The 12,580-nt window shown below is 36.1% G+C and overlaps 1 protein-coding gene across 3 annotated transcripts; it reads right to left on the bottom strand.

The window, feature by feature from the left end:
* Positions 1-1,487: 1,487 nt before the first annotated feature.
* On the bottom strand, positions 1,488-11,260 carry LOC119691211. 3 transcript variants are annotated; one of them, XM_048624575.1, is made up of 12 exons: positions 10,775-11,260; positions 10,508-10,684; positions 9,776-9,890; positions 9,340-9,441; positions 9,146-9,232; positions 8,241-8,321; positions 7,923-8,024; positions 5,990-6,684; positions 5,606-5,744; positions 4,425-4,724; positions 3,338-3,431; positions 1,488-2,661 (listed from the first exon to the last, which is right to left on the bottom strand). In XM_048624575.1, exons 2-12 carry the CDS (start codon positions 10,673-10,675, stop codon positions 1,614-1,616), a joined length of 2,931 nt encoding a protein of 976 aa, XP_048480532.1. In that variant the 5' UTR covers positions 10,676-10,684; positions 10,775-11,260; the 3' UTR covers positions 1,488-1,613. The 3 variants fall into 3 exon arrangements, with proteins under 3 accessions (XP_048480532.1, XP_048480533.1, XP_048480534.1); XM_048624576.1 differs by lacking the exon at positions 8,241-8,321 and having other exon boundaries at positions 1,489-2,661; positions 10,775-11,258; XM_048624577.1 differs by lacking the exon at positions 9,146-9,232 and having other exon boundaries at positions 1,490-2,661; positions 10,775-11,258.
* Positions 11,261-12,580: the final 1,320 nt, after the last annotated feature.

Below are 12,580 nucleotides of genomic sequence, written 5' to 3'. Positions count from 1 at the left end.
CTCTGTGGTCTAGTGGTAGAAGCTTCGCTTCATGGCCCAGAGGTCCCGGGTTCGATTCCCGGGTGGGACCATCAATTTGTGTTTCTAAATTGTGGTTCTAAGTTTGGTTAGGACATAGAAGGCTGATCACCTGATGTCCGAAACAGTGAAACGATCCATGCTGTCGGATGGGCATGTAAAACAGTCGGTCCTGCGCCCTAGCTCTCTCCAGTCGTGTCGGTCAATCCGTCCCATTGGGTTATGAGAGTGATGGAACAGAGAGTGCTCCTGTGTACTGCGCACACACTTGGGCACTATAATCTACTCCTGCGTAGATGGCTGATCTCAAATGAGATTGGCCGCCGTAGTCGAAATTCGGCTAGGAGGACATTATAGTGTAAGAATTATGCTTCCTCAATTTCAAATCAAATTATGTTGGTGTCATAAAAGTTGAAAAAGTGCAATGACAACCAATGTGCAGTGATTTTGTATCTGTACACGAAAAGATCGCGAGCTGTCAGTGCTGCCTAAACCGACGTGACCCTTCTTTGGAGGCCAGCGGCCGACTGAGTCACAGATTAGACAGCCTATGTACTATAGTACAGATAGGTATCTGCCATAGAACAGTCCGGTCGTTAGTGAGCTTGTACACCCCACCCTGGATGACAGATGTCAGTTTTAAGCCCTCACATTGAAATGATTGCATTATATACTCTTTGTTTTATTTTTTTTACGGTGGCCGCTAGATGGCTCTGTTTCAGTTTTTATTATACCCAGTAATAAAACAAAGCTGTAAATGAAACGAAAGTAGGTACAACTTATACAACAATTTATTATAAATAATATAACAAATGTTACTATCACTAAATGAATAAGTGTTACAAAGGGAACAAAAATATATAACTTTTCTTTGTACAAGAGGGTACATAATTAACTTATCAATATTCTATACAATAATAAAATAAGCGTTGTGGTATTATTTTGTACAATAAGGTTAAAACAGTTAATAAAACAATGATTACATAGGTATATAGGATCCATAGTGCAATTTACCTAAATTGTATTTATTAAAAGAGCAAGTACAAAAATACAGCTTTAAATTTAACTAAATATCGGTCACTTATGAATTAACAACTTAAGTAAACAAAAACAGTTTTAAAATAACTAAATTAATAGAACTTAAAATTAATTTACCACTTAAAATGCACAAACAAAAATATACATCACCTAATTATAAAAATACATTCTTCAGCGATTGCCAATATTTACCAAAATTTAATAAATACTTATGATTTGTGCTTGTACAAAAATAAAGCTTTAAAAACTGAATAAGTGCCTTTTACAATGAATTAACAACTTAAATATATTATATGTTATTCAAAATAGTAAGTAAACAAAAATACAGTTATGACATTAACAAAATCTAAGTCACTTAAAATTAATTTACAACTTCAAATGCATAAACATAATAACAGCTAATTAATCATTAACTTATTATAAAAAAATACAATTCATGTTAAATAAGTGAATTAAAAATAATAACAATGTAAAATCTTATAAAATATATCAACTAACTTATACTGCTAGGCGATCTGAAACAAAAAATACGATTTAACAATGATTATAAAGTCAACCTACTTTTTAACTCTTAACGTAGTATATTTTTTAAATGCAATTTCTTGCATAGGGGTCATAGATGATGATGACATTTTGCCTAAAAATGACCCTTTCATAATTTTATTGATACAATTGCACCAATTGTGAATTTGAACTCGGCACACCAGACTGACAAACATATCTAGTAGTTCTCGACAATGCTGACTACATCCCAACCAGCTTACATCTGCTGATTTTAGAAATTCTACTTTAATATATTTTACTACACTCTTTTGGTGACTATGATATTCTAAATATTGATTAATGCAAGTTACTAATTTCCGGAACAAAATGATAAATTTAGTATTTGGATACTTTAAGTTTCTTCCCTTTAAAAGCCTACGCTCTCTTTGTGTAACCCAGTCATGTACATCAGTAATTTCGGTAGTCAACATTGTTTTTCGACAATCAGTGCAAGGTATCTTTTTAATAAGTTGGCGTGATACAAATCCGGCAGTGAAGGCAGAAGAGCGGACGTTCTGCGTCTCCTCGCGCGCCTGCTGCAGCAGCGACAGCGACGGAGATGCTCGCGGCTCACGGGAAGGGCCTGCAACAGGCAAACTAGCTGGAGCACCATGGACTTCGAACATTAATCCCTTATTAAAGATAGCCTCCCCCATATCCTCCTCGCAATTAGAGTTCGGAGAATGTGGGCCGAGGACATCAGTCACTAACAGAGACTTAAAGGAGCAGATGAACGAATAAGGGTCAGGATTAACATTCCTATAATTAAGTGCACGTATTCGGCCAAAAAAATTCTCTAACGGGTCCTGATTTAAATTACGAGTGTAAAAAAAGCTTACACCCATATCTTTAAGCTCAACCCACAAATTTATAAAACTTTCTAATGTTGTTATCCAGTTTTTTACACTGGGTACCCTTTTTCGATCACCAACATTAGTATCTACATAGTATAGATCCTGCAAAACTCTAATACTCTCCTTCCAAAAGTCCAGATGTTTGCACTCTCCATTTATTTCTTTAACCGGTCCTCGCATCTTGCCGGGAGCCGAGCCACCACGGGACCTGTAATTTATCAAATTTTACTTACATATTTAGTCTCGAAAATATTTTAAGTGTAGGTATTGTTCAGATAAATATCAAAACTACCTATATCCAATTTATGTACATGTTTCATGAAATTTTGACGCTCTACCTTACTTATAATTTTTTTCCACGTGGGCAAAGAGGAAAACACCATGAGGAAACTTGTAATTGGTATGATCATATATTTTTTATTCGCGCAAAATAATATTTGAAGTTAAAGCAATACAAAAGCAATGTTATGTTATATTTTCAATATCTATAATAGTTTTAGCGATATAGGTTTTTAAAGTTAGATTAGATTAGACAAGGAGAGTGCTTTAATATTTGTTATCCTTTAAGATTATATTTTCTGGTATGTATAATAATTATATTTTCTGGTAAGTATGTATATATAAATAAATATGTCTACAACAGTCATGTAATGTACCCAATTCTACATTATAATTTACCGGTTCTCTTGCACATGTAGCATGTAGGACCTGTTTCACAATGTCTGATAATGGCTACCTGTCGGTTAAAATACAAGCTGTCACACTCTATCATTATTTTTTAGACAGTGACAGCATGTCTTTTAACCGATAGGTAGCCATTATCCAGACATTGTGAAACAGGCCCTTATTACTATAGCATTTTTAATATTTATATAGGTATTTACCCGTTCACGCTGTCAAATACTCGATCAAAAAATAGGACTGCTTCCGCAGTATTCTTCATGGTTGAACTAACCAACGAACCATCTGCATGCGTGCCTGAGGGAAAAAATATAATTTAATTAGTATGCTATTAATCGTAACATATTAGTAGCGCTCCTAAAGTAGCTTAGAGTGCTATGGAGACAGCTATGCTTGGGGTTTCTCTGAGGACTAAGGTTACCGATATAGCTGTCAAATATGCAATCTGAAGTGGCAGTGGGCTGGTCATATCTGCCGAAAAACCGATAACCGTTAGGGTATACGAGTTCTCGAGTGGAGACCAGGAACAGGCAAATGCAGCGTGGGACGCCCTCCTGCCAGCTGGACCGACGACCTTAAGCGGGTAGCCGGTAGTGGCTGGATGAGGAAGGCCGGGGACAGAGTGTTGTGGCGCTCCTTGGGAGAGGTCTATGTCCAGCAGTGGATTAGCTGACGATGATGATGACATTATGCCCTCTAAAGCATCCATCACAGCACTACCGAGGTGCATATAATGATACCTGATCTTCATACAGTGAAATTAGGGCCTCCCCGAAAATAACCCAATTTTCGTGGTCCATACGCTTGGCGGGCGCGTTGGAGAAAATACTTAACATTAATTATAAAATAATTTTTTAAACAAATATGTACCCCTGCCGGTCGAACTCAGAACCCTTGGCACAGCGGTCAAGAGTTAGAAAACCAATGCGCATCAGGTCGTCATCTCCGGCACGGGTCTCCTTCCAATGAAGGAAGGGTTTAGTTAGGCCTAATGCACCACGCTGGCCTAGTACGGGTTGGTGATTGAGCTGAGAGAGTTGCCGGGTAAGTGGCAATGGCAACCTGACTGTCAGATGTTTTCAAGCTGCCCAAAGGCGTTCTCTGACTAGGTTTAACGATCTGCCTATTATCTTACACTAATAATAACCATTTAGCACTAGAATAATATTTGAAAAATAGCCTATAGTAGAGAACAATACTTTTTATTGCAGATATTTCAACATTTTCATCGACGTGATGAAACTATTGTGAACAAGTCTTTAGTAGTTTAATAAACGAAAATATACAAACCATAATTGGATGTAAACAAGAGCATTGCAGCGGTTCGCTCGCTGAGGACTTGTGTACAGTTTTTAACTTTCATTTTCCTTATTTTATCTGGGATGACATGTTCATCTGTTAATTTATGAAGCATTCTAATTTCTCCTACGTGGCAGTCATTTTTGTACACTTCGACAATGTCACTCCATCTAGCTATATTTCCTTTAAACATCATATCTTTGTTTAAAAAGTTATTCCGTATCCCTTTAATGAGGTGCGGAGGGTCGAAAATTATGTTCAGCGCATGACCATCAATCTCCACTTTGTTATCTGAAAAAGACATAGGATTTTTTATAATTAAAGTGTAGGAACATCTTACACACAGCCATTCATCCAAACTAGGGAGAGACTGTAATATAGGTATCGAACAGCTGATATATTATCTAAACAGATACATGGGTACATATTAACTCCCAAGACCAGAGTATCTGACATAATTATAAACAAACAAAAAACCCGACTGCACGCCAAAAATATGAAAACAAGCCCCAATGTTAATGGAAAGTATCACCAGGCGGGGACCAGCAGAGGGTTCACCATTTAGCTGAATGTTACTTACTGTGGCGGTCAAGTTGGTCCCCGCCTGCGATACTTTCCATTAACATTAACCACACACGGCATAGTTGGATAAATATTATTTTCTCAATCATCACTTTATGTCCTCTAGAGGGCGCTATCTACATTTAAATGTAACGTCACATAGCCTATAACCATCGCGCAATTAATACGCTTCTAACGATACCTCATACATCAATCTATCAAGCCGTTTAGGCTACAGGAGGGAACAAAGAAACAGACAAACATACATACATACATACAAACATACAATTGAAAATCATTACCCTCCTTCTTCGGCAGTCGGGTAATTAAAACAAATTACAGGCCCGGTCTGTAATCGAACTCAGGACCTTCGGGATAGCAATCAGGGTCACTAACTACTACAGCAAAGTTTCAAAATTCAACTTTAAAACAGAGTTGTCGCTCACTCTCAATAGTAACAATTATGGAATAAGCGAGGTTATCGCGAGTTAGTACCCTACATCTATATTCTAGCTAGATATTGTATATATATATCCCTTCATGTGGCATCGAGGCCGTGAGACACCTGTGTATAGTCATATTTTGGAAAGTTAGGAATTCCAGGTACTTACTTGGAAGATCATTACGGAGTAATTGACATCTGCGAGTATCTGCTCGCATACTGTTCATGCAGGATTGAAACGTCGACCCTTGGTCGCATACTAGCGCTTTTGGAAGAAGTCCCGTTTGAGAGACAGCAGTCACTACTTCCTGCAATATTGGAAACATATTTATTTATAAATGGCATTAAATGGCAGTAATGTTTTTTCAATATTACAATTTAAAGTTGTAACTTCATATCCCTGATTGTTACAATACATAATTTTAACAGGGCGGAAAGATTGAACGGGTTGGAGGGATACTACCTTAAATGTTAATTTAACCTTGATGTCATTTTGAAAATTTAATTAAAAATACTAAAGATTAAACTTCAAAATAAATAAGTAAGTAGGTACCTTTAAAATGTTTTTCAACTTAATAGTTGGAGTTGTTCCTTCACATAAATAATAAGCTATGGGCTGTCTCCATGAAGTGCATATACCTCGAACCATAAAAACAAGGGCATGATCGCATAGTTTCCTTTCCACTTCGGCGCCAAAATTCACAAAACCGTCAATGCGATCTTCAGATTCTAAGAATGTCAAATGAGGTGTCAACGCCACTTCATCAAACACAATGGAACAGCACTTTTTTTTGTCATCCCAATTCCGAACTGACTCCTTTAGCTGTGTAAATATATTTTCATTTATTCCCGGTGCAAGAGAAATATGATGGGTAAATTTTCTTAGAGTGCGCCTGCTAGGCAAGATAAATATCTTGTGCAGCAATTTATATCCTTTCGGACTTTGCTTTTGGAGTGATAGAGCCAAGAGTTTCTGTTCAGTTGTGAACCTCCGTCTTTTTATATGTCTATTGGCGAGCGTGACCTGCATTTTAAGGAATGTCTTGGCTTGAGGAGTCAGTTTCTCTACAAGCTCAGAAAAAGATTTATTCTGATTGAGTTTTTCAGCTTTTTCTATTCGCTCCTGGTATGACTGAACTATACGACGACGGGATTTCAGTATAGTCGAGCAATTTTGGTACATTTTCTTGCATCTGGGGGTTAATTGTTGTACACTTTTTATAAGTCTTTTCCTTGCCGTCTTGGTTTCTGAAAAGTAGAAAATAAAATATTTTAGTATTTTACTTAAAATAATAAATAATAAAAACCTTTTTTAGATAGTATTATTCGAACTGAGATCTAGACAATAATAGGCGGTTTTATAGCTAAAAACGATACCCTACCTGGACCTTAAATTGAAAGAGTATTTTTGATTAAATTGGGGAGTGTTTTTTCTAATAAATAAATACAGTGTGTCCAGTAGTAAAGTTCACTTTTCATATTTGAACTACGCAGTAACGGTTAGCCTGAGGAAGTTGGGAGAGGTCTCAATCGACGCGTCAGGAGTGCGGGTTTGACGGACCAATGGAGCTTTGGACCGGAGCACAACACGCTTTTGCTGTTGAAGCTTGCTTTAGAAGTGGTGATTCGAGCGCTGCTGCGCTTCGGAAATTTTGTTCTCAATACAGTATTCGCCTAACAAGGGATACCCAAAGTGTAAACCTTTTGAAAAAGTGGTTAAAAAGGTCAGTGAAGCTGGTTCTACCATTAATCAACCAATTCCGGGCCGCACACCCACTGTGCCGAGCATGCTGTACCCAGGAAAATGTGCACTGAGTAAATGATTTGGCCGTTTTTTTTTATAGTGAGAATGGCCATGCTTAGACGGTCAATTTGGAGCGATATAAGAATGTTATTGATTTTTTATGGCTTCTATTGTAAGAACTGACCGCCTTATAACAGAAATACATGGTTCTAACAGGATGTGACCACTTTTCATATCTCCAGGGAATCAATAAAAACGGTTAGGCCACTTTTTCCACAAAAATTGATATCGACTTTAGGAGACACCTGCTATGGTCGCCCAGGTCACCCGACCCCACCACATGCTATTATTTTCTGTAAGGCTATGTCAATTCAAAAGTTTATTCAAACAAACTCCGAACACTAGCGACGCTGAAAGAAAATATACGGCAAGAAATAAACAATACCTCCCCGCAACTTTGTAAGAATTTTTCTGCGAGTTTACGTGTTTGATTTGAAGAGTGTGTACGAAGGGATGGTAAACAATTAGACGGAATGATATTAATAAATTAAAACCCGCCGAGTTTCTTAATATTTACATATAAAATAAATTTTGGTATTCATTAATTTAGTATTATTTTTCTTTAATTGAAAAGTGAACTTTCCTACTGGACACCCTGTATAATACACTAACTTCTCCGCGAGCTTCGCTTCTGGGATAAAAAGTGCATAAAAACTTAAATCACTCTACGTCGTACGCTTACCTAATGTCAGATTGGACCTTCTTGAACAGCTAGGAGATATGACTTCCGGAATACGAACTGTACATTCTGCGGTCGTGATGTCATCAGGAATGGTCCCTGAAACTGAAAACAGTGATTTTCAGAACTAATAGAGTTAAATCTCTTTTTGGGAAGAAATAAATTGGTCAATTCGACAGAAGTAGAATGTAGAGTTCCAAATTTTAATGTAGGATTTTCGAAACAAAGCTCTTGGGCAAAACCTAGAATGGTTGCAGTTGAATCAATAGTTTTCAAAGATGAAATTGGCAATACCTAAAAAAAAAATTGTGAACTACTTACTGTCTGTTGCTGTGGATATGTTAACATTATCTAACTCTCTCTGCGAGTTAGAACCACACGAAACATTAGTGTCGTTACCATCTAAAATTAGAAATAGTTTTTTTTAATTAAGATTATAATAATAGGTTTGTTCTAAAATGTAATCAAAACAATAGGTTTGTTCTATCTAACATTAGTCTTTTGCTAAAAACTATTGCTACAACTAATTTTTTTTTTTTTAATCTCAGATACTGAATTGACGGTTCATCAATGATTCAAATTCTGAACGGTTCATCAACACCCGATTGTCCCGCCGATATGTCACCGAACGAACGATATGTCACCTTAACTTAGTATCCGAGATTAAAAAACAGGTTTCTAAGGTACTTTAGTTTTCTTTCGGTGCATACTTTATATTATACTTGCTACTACTATAGTGTGACCATTACCGCTGTGCACTGAGAGGGACGGACGTGCGGGGCGGGGCCGCCACGAGCGTGCCAGAGCGAAGTAGCCGATTTCTCCCACCGTCTCGCCGCGCGCATGCCTTAGGGCGGTAATGGTCATACTATAATACTACACTACTGTATTGCACTGCTTACTACAATAACTATCATACAATAATACATTCGATTGCACGGATTGCACCATACTTGGATTGTGTCTTTTAATCAAAATATTATTAAACAAGTAATCTACAGCTAAATTAAATGGTTAAATACGAAATTAATCATTTTTGCTAGTAAGTATTCCATTGTTTGTTATGTTTTATTTTAAAATCTAATTTTTAAATAAATTCTAATAAAAAGACACACAAAGATTGTTTACCTTTAGTGCCAAGTAAGCACAAATGGATTATACTAGAAATTTATACATACACACAATAAAATAACAACTACTAGGTAATTATAATTAAAGTGAAGTACCAGTATTAAACTTCTTTTTTTTATTGGGTGGCAGTGCATATGAATGCTCAAGGTTCACTGTATTTAACACTTTTATAATGTCTTCCACTGTAATATAAACAATTACTTAACAAAAATTCAAATTAAGATAGGGTATGTCTTAGATAATAATTAGGTATAATGTAAGTAATAAATAGTATGTTACGAGTACATACGTTCTGATCCTGACAGATGCCTTTTGGTAGTTTCCAGAGGTGCATTGAGAGGTATTTTCTTTGCATAATCGTGATCCCATTTAGCATGCATAGAGTGGAAATCTATAAAATAAAATGTAAAACAATGATATATAATAATCATTCAATAGGAAACAAGATTCAACATAGTTTATAAAATCTGCAACTGCATTGGTGGTATGCTCTATTAAGAAATACTGGTAAATGTAGCATGTGACACCCTCAAGCCTGAATTTTTTACAAGTAGGGTATGATAATGAAGGAAGAATCATAGGAAGTGATGAATGAGGAGCTCCTTGGAAGTGAGTGGCATATGGGGAACTATTACATTAACCAAAACTTGAGTTTTTTTTAAATGCTGTGAGTCATTTTATTATTTAATTGACTCTATATTAGTAAGTAGGTTACTACTACTTACTTTCATATTTTGGCTTGCCAGATGAAATTTCCTCAGCTGTAAATAAAGATGGTACAGCCATGTAGTGCCTCCTTCCTCTTGTGAAACTTTTGGGTTCAAAATGCTTCAAACACACCTGAAATTTTCAAACATGTTAGACATAAGTATTACACATAAAAATTGTGTGTATCCAAGGGTGATGTACCAACTGAATGTTAAATAAATGTATCCATGCCATCTAGAACACCCTGGGCAGTCAGTGTCAACATATTGTCTGACTGGCTAATCCTTTCACCCCGGGGACATGTGACACTAACACCAAAACCACATGAAATGTATCTTACTGATATACCTAAAAGATAAGGAGTGATGGTAGCTCAATCCGGTAAGCGCCCACTTCTCACACCAGAGATGTGGGTTCAAATCCAATAGGTATAGGTAGGTAAGTACCAATGAGTTCTTTGAATTTCAATATAATGTATAATCTCATGGCAAAGGAAAACATTGCGAGGAATCCTGTACAATATGTCTAGATTGTGTACCCTAAGTACATTGTAGTCATTCAAAGATGGCTATATAGTACAAATATTCAGCGAAAAGCGGGTGGCTCGCTTTCGAGTCACCTCTGACTACTTTGGGGGCTACAGTCGTCAGCATATTGTGTAAGTATGAATATACATTATATATTGTATAAGATAAGTAGATAATAAGCCTCATGTGTTATATTAGGTACTGATAAGAATGCAAACTTACAACTTTTTCCCTGAGACGATATCTAGGTAGGCCCATCAACCCGGAACAATATGGTTTGAGAGTGTCCAACCAAACATCTGAAACTCGAGGGTCATGCGGCCACCGGGAGGTTTTAGATCCCACATCAGATTTGCAGCCATCTACGACGCACTTGCGAATCCGAATCATGTCAGACAGCTGAAAGACAATCAAAGATAAGAATCAAGAATACATACAAAGGTTACTTAAACTTATGAAAAGGGTATTGTCTACTTGGTGATAACTTACGGAAAAGTGGAAATTATTGGAGGTGTAAGACTGGTCACAAGGCTGATGATGGCTGAGGGAAGACGCAGGTCACAAACGGAGGGAAAACCTTAACACGCTGACTTTGGACGAAGTTCTGTAATCAGTCACAAAAAACAACAAGCAAAACAAATAGATTAGTAGCAAAAGAACAGTGTCCTTTCAATGATAAAAAGAATTAAAATTTGCATCAATAAGTGAATATTGTAAGCAAATTGTAATTTTTTCGTAAAGTCTCCGCTATAGAAATAGTGAGACAAAACAAAATGGCGGGAAAGCCAGGAAAATTCAAGCGTCAGTCAGATAGAAAAATAACGGCGAAAATTTGATTTTGTACACAGAACAAATTAAAGAAAGTATGTTCTCGATGCAGTCGTATAAATAACTTACAAGATTGAATAAATTATTTTCACTTACAAAAATAACTTAACAATTATATTGTAATATTATAACTTACCTAACTTATTATTTAATCATGTATTTTTTTAATACATTATATTTTATGGGATCGATACTGTTCTTTCAACTGATATCAAAATACACCGTTTTAAGTTTAAATAGGATGAAAAGTTAGGACATTTTCAACAGTTGAAAATCAAAAGGTCTTTTAGCTTGAAAAATTGATAAAACAGAAAAATATTTTATATTAAAAAAAAAATATATTTGTTTTTGGTTCTATCATTTCCACTCGAATTACAAGTAGCCAATGGGAGCGGAGCCGTTTTCGTCTAGCCAATCAGCATGCTAAGGTTTTTTTTTTTTTAAATTGACTAAGATAAAGGATTTATACAGCCAGAGTCCCCCCCGTGGACTGAGTCAAACGTCGCTTGTGTTTATGATTTTATAACACAGAAAGTCGCCATAGATATTTGTATGAAGATTTGAGGGAAAAAAATTGCCCAAGTTTGTTATTAATTTACACAAAATAGGTGTGTGTTTATTTAAATACAAGGTATTTATCGCCTAGTCCAAGCATTTATCTTTATAATTTGATAAGAATCATATGAAAATTCTTGATAATTACGACACAGTTGTTACAATACGGGAGTGTGATTTACTGGTTTTCTGAAATTAATTTACAGTTATCCATAAGCATTTACTTAAATTCGAATGATTCAGCACCTAGCTAGACTCTTCGGCTACCTGTGTGATTTTTTTCAAGGCTGTAGAGCATCATTTACTATATAATTCTATGACAATGCCAACCCTCGATTCCCTATTGCCGACCCTTAAAAGAACAACTTAAGAGGATGACACAAAAATAAAAAATGCTTTAAAAAAGTTATCCAAAAAATAATAAAACATAATTAATCCACTGAGGTCGATTTTCGTAGAAAATTTGGAAAAAAAACCATAACTCCTAAACTACTAAAAATTGCTGAACATACATGGGGGTGATTTGGCTACCCCTTGACTTAAGGAATCAAACATTTTCCTTTGGACGTCACTCTTTGGGCCACCCTGTATATATAACGGACGTATTATATTATAGACGTTATATTTAAATAAAATTATCATTACCAAACGAAACACATTATTTACATTGGCCCTGCGACCTGCGCCCTTCCCGGCTATGTATTATTTTTACGAGATAAAAAATAAGACAAATGTACGGCCGCGGTGGCGGGTAAATCATACTGGCTTAGTAAGCTATAATTTTTCCCAGACATTATTTCATCCATAATGGCTTACTGAAATGTCCGCCGAATATGCAGACGAAGCGACCGTTTTACAGCATCGAGGATTTTGTGATGAAGTCTAGTCTAGGGTTAAGGTTTTAACCCTCGA

Source organism: Plutella xylostella, chromosome 12, assembly GCF_932276165.1.
Source record: "Plutella xylostella chromosome 12, ilPluXylo3.1, whole genome shotgun sequence".
Taxonomy (NCBI): domain Eukaryota; kingdom Metazoa; phylum Arthropoda; class Insecta; order Lepidoptera; family Plutellidae; genus Plutella; species Plutella xylostella.
Note: the sequence above shows the minus strand (reverse complement) of the source record. Positions and strands in the feature narration are given on the sequence as shown.

Excerpts from the sequence above, each read along its gene's own strand:
- LOC119691211 (XM_048624575.1), bottom strand. The coding sequence starts at position 10,675 with ATGATTCGGATTCGCAAGTGCGTCGTAGATGGCTGCAAATCTGATGTG. Across the intron at positions 9,891-10,507 it reads ATCGTCTCAGGGAAAAAGTT|GTGTGTTTGAAGCATTTTGA; the intron begins GTAAGTTTGCAT and ends TGAAAATTTCAG. Across the intron at positions 4,725-5,605 it reads ACTCCGTAATGATCTTCCAA|ATAACAAAGTGGAGATTGAT; the intron begins GTAAGTACCTGG and ends TGTCTTTTTCAG.